At 44.0% G+C, this 8,831-nt stretch overlaps 1 protein-coding gene across 1 annotated transcript in view; it reads left to right on the top strand.

Annotated features, from left to right (window-relative positions):
- Nucleotides 1–353, top strand: part of ZC3H12D (zinc finger CCCH-type containing 12D) — a 43,580-nt gene extending 43,227 nt beyond the window's left edge. The window contains exon 6 of the mRNA XM_018565638.1: nt 163–353. Coding sequence (XP_018421140.1) covers nt 163–353 — 191 coding nt within the window. The remainder of the gene's footprint in view (nt 1–162) is intronic.
- Nucleotides 354–8,831: the final 8,478 nt, after the last annotated feature.

The raw sequence follows: 8,831 nt of genomic DNA, 5'->3' as shown, positions 1-8,831 counted from the left end.
CTGCTCCTCTCCCCCTCTTTCTCCCCCCTTCCTCAATCTTCCTCCACTACCATTCCCGGTCGGTCCCGGCCCTCTCTGCCTACCCTCTCCCCACCCCGATTTCCCCTGCCCCCCCTTCTCTAGCACCACCCCACTGAGGGGACATCCCTTTCATTTGTGCAGCTTGTACTTTACACCACGGTTACAATATCATGTGGATGCTCTACCACTATCCTCTCACGGACCACTCCCCCCCAAGCCATCGGAGGGTGGGACCCTCCATGTTCCTTGCTGCTGTACATACTATCGTATTGAAACAGTGGACGTTGCAGATTGACAGCGCACCCAGAACGTGTGACAATTTTCAAACCTAATTGTGCACGCACTTAAATGTTGACCATTATTACTAGCACAGTTGTATACTCTGCTTCACAGATGCTGTATCTGACTCAAATTTGAACATCTGTATAGCTGGGTACCCAGTCCTAAAACCTGAAAAACCTTAAATAAAGAATTGATAGAAATAATACTGAGCCGCCAATCGTTTCACTACCCAGTCCTTAAGTGGACCTCAAGTGAGGATGAGCCGGATGACGCCCCCGGAGGGGGCGATGCCGAGCGCCGCCCTGTGGGCGTGGATGGACGGCATGATGTCGGAGGAGTGGGCGGAGCCTTACACCACTTCGGGAATGCATATTACAGATATTAGGTGGCATTACATGGGGGAGCTAGCCCCCCCCCACATGCAATTTCCTGGGAAAATTTCATTCAGGCTAATAGATAATTGTTAGATACAGTGATTTGGTTATTAGGCCGAGCATGCACATGGTGGTATTACATTAGACCCCCCCCCCGGAGCATGCACAGGGTGGTAAAAAGTAATAATCTTAATGTAAATAGGAATAAAAGCTCTTTATTGCAGTTTGATCACTGATATGTTTTATTTCCTCTAAGATAATTACAGAAAAGTTAGTTATTTGATATGAGAAGTTCGGCCTCTGTGGCAGTTGCTTAAAATTACTTCGGCCGGGTTCACTACTAAGCGAATGAGCTGGTGAGCTCTTTTCGCGCAGTTGTCGTGTGCGTTTTCGTTTGCGCGATTTTGCTTGACGCGCGGTTTTCAATGCATAGAGATGTATATGGGACCCCAGCAGAGTAACAACTGCCTCAGGCCTGGTGTACACCTGGGCGGTCTGTGATTGCGCAGCAATTGTGCATGATATTGCGCGGATTGCCGTGTAGTCACGGAGTCGACCACCTCCGACAATTGCTCTGGTGGTGCCGTTATTTTCTAATGGCACCCCAGTCGCGCTGGGCGGATTGCGCAGCTTCTCAGAACAATTCCGCCCGTGCAAACGAACACGATCACGGCTAAAACAGCCGCGCTTAATGGGTCGCAAAAAAAGGTGCATGTATCTTTTTTCTGCAATTGCTGCGTGGATGTCACGCCATTGAAATCAATGGAGCCGCGCAGCAATCACTGTGTGCAATTGTGCAGGACGAGCGTCCCAGATCGCATAGGTCTGCACCGGCCCTTAAAGTAGCTCCTGCACCTTTTTGTCGATCGTTCTGAAGTTCTCTCTATCTCCTCTCTCTCACAGCCAAACGGTGTGTGAGAGAGGAGACAGAGACAAGGCTGCAAACCGCAGCCATTGTTTACTCTTTTGACAGCTGTGATTTGTCACAGCACGATCTCAAGGTATAGAGCCGATTTTACTGGCTCTATACCTGTTATGGATACAGCACTGTCCTATGGACAGTGCGGGCACAGTTACCGCGCTCGTGAGCGAGCGCGATACGCTCACGAGCCGGGGGAGGGGCAAGACGTCTCAAGCCCCCCTCCCGCCCCTACAAGACTCCCGTCCGGCCGTCTACCAACGGCTGGACGGCTTGATATTCGAACCAGACACTTATCCAGGCTTGCAGCCTGGGTGACTATGAAAGGGAAGGCAGTGGGCATGCACCTCCCCCCTCTTCCTGTACCAGACCAGGCCACATGACTTTTAACATGGAATAGTGGTACCTTGCAAGTGGTGGCAGTTAAGCTCTCCTTCCTTCCAAGGCACCAATGTCAGGGACAAGGGCTTCTTCCACAAAAAGTATGTGGGGGGTTGTAAAGGAGACATATAGTGGAATCTGGAAGCCCACTTTACAATAAGGGGGCCCCAAGATATTCGCCCTGTCCCTGAGAAATTAGTACATGGGTACATTAGTACCCCTAATTACTTATTCCCAGGAACAGTCACATTTTTAAAAAAACACAAAACGGAATGTGACAAAGTCATTTTATTTGAAAGATTTGAAAGAAAACACAAACACAAAATATGTAATAATGTCCCACACTATAATTCAGCATCAATCATGTGATCGAGCGATGTAATCCACTTAAAACATAAAGAACCAATGCTCTTTTTTTTACGCACTCCCACTGTTAAATTACAGATCTCTGATGCTCTGGAAATGGAAACACAGTACGGGGCATTCCGGGTGACGTGAGGTCATTGACCATACTTGGTCCTGTAGATTTTAATGGAGTTCAGCAGATATATACTGTATGTTCATTCCTAGTTAAAGGAAAGCTTCCATATTTACAATCAATTTGTGTTTTGCCACTAGGGGTGGTGCGCAACTGCCAATTCTTGCAGCTCTGGCTTATGCGTTACCATGCACACCAGCAAGTACAGTGGTTGCAAAAACCTAACTCTTCCCCATTAACTTTATAATTTATTATGATTAAATTAACTTATTCTATATTTTGTATTGCCTGGCTTTGTCTAGCACTGTGAATCGAGCTTCAAGGTCTCCAGCGATTCTTTGGAATCTGGTGTACCAGAAAAGCCATAGAGTATTCGCACCTTTCCAGATTCCTGTGCCTGGCTAGAGACATAAGGCCATAATACTCTTTAATGTATACTGGAACATAAATATGCACGCTGTCCCAGATTGCCATGCACCCCAGGGTGCTTTGGAGCCTGAAACACTATCCTGGCGCTGGGCATGCAGGACAATGCAAACTAATTTACAGTAAATAATTATAAAGTAGATGTGAGAAGGGCAAACAGCCATTAAGGATATCTTGTAACTAAAAAGCACCATGTATTAAACATTAAAAAGCTTGTAAATAAACCACAGAAATGTCACCAGATCAAGAGTTTTCTGAGGAGAGCAGCAGTGTTGATGTTTCCACGTTACCAAAAGATGGCCATACATGTGCAGATCTTTGGTTGATTATGATGAAAGATTAGACAGCTGCTTGGGTTTGTAATGGCTTCCCACACCCGTCTTCTGAAAAACTTGTTGCCTTTTATAATTTTCTTTTTGACTCAAGAAAGCACTAAATATTCTTTCTACAATTGTTGCAGAGATTTTCAAACAAATTTCAATTCATTTGGCCTCTGAATCCTAAAACTGCATATTTTTTTGCTGGTGATGACTATATCTCTAGCATGAAATTAGACTTATACCGGCTTTGAGGGTTTTTTTGAGTACACATATTTGAATGTCGTGGATTATAATTTTTGCAGTTGTGTTATACAGGTGAAACTCGAATAATTAGAATATCGTGCAAAGGTAATTGCAGTAAGTGCTGCAAAAGAGGCCCAAACCAAGTACTGAGTACATATGCATGCTTGTACTTTTCAGAGGTCCGATATTGTTCTATATGTACAATCCTTGTTTTATCGATTGCATGTAATAATCTACTTTTTTGAGGTTGTGGATTTGGGGTTCTTGGGGTTTTCATGAGCTGTAAGCCATAATCATCACAATTATGACAAATCACGGCTTGAATTATCTTGCTTTGCATGTAATGAGTTTATCTCATATATTAGTTTCACCTTTTAAGTTGCATAAGTGAAATAAATGAACTTTGCACGATATTCTAATTATTCGAGTTTCACCTGTATACTCATAGACCCAAGTGGTCAATTATTAATATAATGAAATACATCTGTCCTCAGGGCAAGCTGTTTGCAAAGTGCAGTAATGCTGCTGACCTAACCATTACATCTTCTGAGAGGGAGGATCCTCCCTTTCACTATCTAGCAAAAGAATTGTGAATAGCCCGTACAGCAGACCTATACTGAGACGCCGCAGCTGAAGCGGATCCCGACAATTATGTCTGGATGAGCGAACGCCGGTAAGTGTTCGCTCACCTCCCGATCTACTGAGCCGACCTGTGACAGTCTCATTGTCACAGGTCGGCTAGAACTATGAGGTGAGTAAAAAGCACTCACCTCATAGTTCTCCTTTAAGACACCTTATCAGAGAGTGTAAGAGCAGCCAATGGATGAGCTGTTAGAGATTGGTAAAAAAGGGGAATACAGAAAATGAATGTTTTGTATTTAACTTTAACTACTCCAATGATTAACTGGAATAAACTAGAATAATCAAAAACCGCAGTTGCAGAAGGTCCCACTCCACACTGCAGGTTAAATGCTCTTACTGTCTAGGCCCTAGGGGATGATGAATAAGGGATTTACTTAAGTTATTCCTCATTCTCCAAGTTTTCTTCTGCTATGTGATGCTTCCAAAATCTGAGTGGGCCTGCAGTGTCCTTGTGCACAATGCAGGACTCTGCATTGTATGTATAGCCTGGCCAGTGGCCCCTTTAACTCAGTTGCATAGCCCAGGCATTCACAGACACACCACAGCCTGCCCCCTGGTCCCCCACAGCTGAAAAAAAGACGAAAAGAAAGTGTTCTCAGTGCAGGAGGGGTGGGGGAAATTACACTGGAGACCAGGGGTGAAGAGCAGGACTTTAATTGCCCCTATTCCATGGCCACACTTTTAGCTCAGCCCACCAGACCTGTTGGTAGCATAGAGGAGGAAGTGTGCAACAGGGATTCAAGCCACGATTCAGCAGGGTGTGCTGTGCAGAGGAATGTTCTATGTGCTGGTACCGAGAACCTGAGATAGGATGCCAGCCTGGGCCAGACCTAGTTGTGTGGTGAAGTGGAGGGCCTTGAGGGGACGGCTGAGTGCAGAGAAAGAGAGAGATGTCGGTGAGGGAGAGCTGCAGAGTGAGCAAGCAGCAGGGAGAGCAGGATAACTGTACAGAGAGAGGGAAAAATGCTAAACCAGAGGATCTGGGTTGGCATGAGTCATGGGCATGTGTTTGAGAGGTGAGCCCCAGAGTGTGATGTGGCCTCCGAGAAATGGACTGCTGACTCAAGGACACCTACACAGCATCAGCGGTGAGAGGCCACTGTACTTGTGCTAAGCTTGCTTGCTGTTGCTGGACTGTGCTGCCACCAGGATAATCTGCCCAGACTGCTTTGGGACATTCCTTTGGATTAAAAATTACTTTAAGAGTGAGAACTCTCATGAGAGTTAAGGACTCCACTGCTAGCCGACTGAATATTTCATCCTCTTCTGACCAGTAGTATAGTCGGGGTCTTAGTACTATAGATAAACCATATTGTGTTTTTATTTTGTGGTTGAAATTGTGTTGACCTTAAGGCAAGCATTACACTTTATTCCTAGAAAAAAAACCCTAGAAAAACAAGCATGTAACCCTTGCAGTGGGTCCCACACAGAGTTCTGCTTGAAAGCTGAACCACAAGTAGACATAAAAAATATTATGAACCCCTTGCCATGCTGTTGTCGGTTAACGGGTCCTTAACATGGGGAGGCAAAGGCAGATTTCCTTATCATGTGTTCCCTGTGATTGGCAGTGACAGCGACCCCATGATTAGGAGTCTGTCCCCAGCTTCCAATCGTAAACAGCAACCGGAAGCTGTCTGTAACAATTACTATACTTACTATAATGGGGGCACCAAGGGAGTATGCTACCAACAAAACACAGTTCCAGCTATATGCATATATGTGGCAGCTCGATGACAAAACCCACCACCAAGCTGCCAGATATATGTTTACATACAGCAGCAAGTAGTTAATATTATGTAATAATTAAGAATAACAACATGTATTTTTAAATGCAGCTAGTATACAGTATGTATATGATTTCAACTTGTTATCTGCCCCATTTAATCCCCTCTAAAGCAGCATTTGGAGACAATTAGGTATGATGCGTGCACATGTGCAAACAAGGAACATGCTGGCAGGAGAACAGAGCAGTGAGAGCAGAGGGGCAACTGCTGCTGCTGCTTCTTTACTATTCAGTCACAGACTGAGGACAAGAAGGTAACTAAACATCAATGTTTAAGTGCAGCAGTGAAAGGTCAGGTCACCAGCCTGGCTGTACAGTTTGGCAGGCCTGTGTTAATGTCAGGACTAGATGGCCCCCTTTAAAATAAGGAGCCCCACATGAGGAATGAGTAGTGGTACATGATCCCTTATTACTTATTTCCAAAAAAGTAAAGTGAAATAAACACACACGCGGTGAAAAAATAATTTATTAAAACATCAATTAAGAATGTAAACATTGTCCCTCATTGTCAATCCATCAGCAATCACGGTGATCCAGTGATGTTTCCCCAACCACCCAATAATGTTTCCCCTGCAATACAACAACCTACTGCCCCACGTTGTTGCCTCGCCACACTAAGACCGCTTAATGACAGTCAGATCCCGAGCTTCTGTTTGTAAACCAACTGGCCATGGATCCTGAGTAATGTCATTGACCAAAAAAGGACGATGAGTAATAACCATATTTGGTTAATTATGTCACCCAGGATAACCATATTTAGTTAATCATGTCAATCAAGCTGGGGATGCTGAGTAACATAATTGATCAGAAACTGTCCGGGGATCTGTCACTTAGCTATCACAGCTAATCACATGACAGATCCTTGATCAGTTTGGTTGCAAACAGCAGCAGAAGATTCAGAAGGGTGAACTGGCCAATCATGGCCAGCTGGTTTGGCAGTTTACCAAGCTACGAACAGGTTGAGTTAAAATCGAACTAATTACCTTAACTCAAAGCTTACCCATAATAAAGAGGAAACAGCATACTTATTAGCTTGAATCAGTAATTTTACCTAAATTTGTGGAGAATGGGCCATACTTAATTCCACCTATTCATCACCACAAACATACACCACTATTGAACAAATACTTACAAACCCAACAATTGTCCAGCCACACTGTCCCCAGGTCCACTGACTGGTAGAAATATCCAGGACACATCTTTCACTGCAGTACAGCAATAACCTTTTATGCCCATGATGTCTTGAAAAAACAAAGACTTCCACATGAAATGGACGTTAGATGGGCTTTTTATTTACAGCCTTGTACTTTTACTCTTCCTGCGATTTCTGAGAAGATGGAGAGTGCCCAGCTTCTCTGCTCTCTACCATTACTTGCCAGCATTCTTCCCTGTCCTTGGCACCACTAAAATATTCAAAATCCTGCAAAAAGGGGAAGTAAATGCCAGGAGTGAATATGCCTGCTTTCAATCACAATTTTTTAAATATGCCCCAAAGGATTTCTAGTTTTCCTGTCATTCACTTTTACAAACGGAAATAAAATATTAAGCCAAAGCCTGGACAAACATGCTTACTTTTTATACACAAGTACAGTTTGTGTTTAATTAGAATGTATTTATGTAGTTGACATTAGTGTGAATCAAAAATAGTATAACTCTTAGAATTTAAAAAGAAAAAACTAAGGGGTCTATTCACAAAAGGGTGAAGAGTTTGGAGAAGGCAGGAGAAGAGAACAATCTAGGACAACATGGCTGAACTGGAAAGTGAGCTGAATTGGAGAATGTTTCCAAATCACCTATGTTGGCCTAGATTGTTCACTTCTCCTGCCTTCTCCAAACTCTTCACCCTTTAGTGAATAGACCTGTAAGTGACCAAACTCACCCGTTTCTGTATAGACAGATCTAAGTCAAACCGCTTCTGTTGCTGATTCTGTCTTCAGCCTATGAAATACATGTAGCGTTGTTGTGGAACTGGCCCCTTTAAGTGAAACCTGATGTTGCAGCTGACCGGGGCCTCTGCTAGCAGAGACTTGTGGGACATGAGTTATTTGCCTAGGAAGATGCTAGCAGGATTGACGGTTGAGGACTGCATATCTCAGAATGCTGTGAGAGGATAGAAGAGTGCACTCTGGCTGCAGGGGGATGTCTGGATTCAGTCTGCGGAGGTCGAGAGAGCCGGACGTGTGTGTGTGGCTGCTGTAAACCAGTAATCCTGTGCCCCTGTTTGCCCTGCTAATAGGCAGAGGGAGTGAGCGGATCGCGTCAGCCTGTGAGGTGATTGAGTGAGCCAACCAGAGGGACGTCTGAGACTGCTTTGCCATGATTGTGGACGGGGGTTCGGTCGTGACAAGCAGACGCCACGTTGGATGAGCTGGTCTTCTCATATCTGTAGAGCCTGCTGACCTTTCTCTACCAAGTGAGCTGTTCTTCTCCTGAAAGACATCTACTAACAGTGTGAAACTCCTGGATTTGCAGTTCCCTCCTGGGCTGGTGAGAGGCCTCTGGTCTATGCTTTTTTTTTTTTTTAGCATAAACGTTTATTGGTAAAGAATAAAAGATATGCATTAACAGAAACAATACCTTGGTGACAATATAATAAATGACATTCAAAATCAACAACATACTGTATTATAGTTGTGTAAACTCAATAACATATCAAGCATCAAATACGTCTCCAACAAGGAATAAGTGACATCATATTCGTTGTGATTAGATTATATAACAATATACTGTGAGAAGTGGAAGAAAATAAGTAAGAAGTATAAAACATACTACAACAGCTTCAAAATGACAAAGCTTTTGTAAGTTTATCCAAAACAACGTCCGGGGGGAGTTGGAGAAAGGAGGCACATTTCTGTATATGCGTGGGGTAGGAGATGGATGTTGACGTATCATATTTCTGAAGGACACTATATATAGATGATAGTGAGAGTTTGATGGGCGAGGGTTGAAGTAATCTGATGGG

This window comes from Nanorana parkeri, unplaced genomic scaffold (genome assembly GCF_000935625.1).
Source record: "Nanorana parkeri isolate BGI_ZX_2015 unplaced genomic scaffold, ASM93562v1 scaffold869, whole genome shotgun sequence".
Classification (NCBI taxonomy): domain Eukaryota; kingdom Metazoa; phylum Chordata; class Amphibia; order Anura; family Dicroglossidae; genus Nanorana; species Nanorana parkeri.
This window is presented reverse-complemented; position numbering and strand designations above follow the sequence as displayed.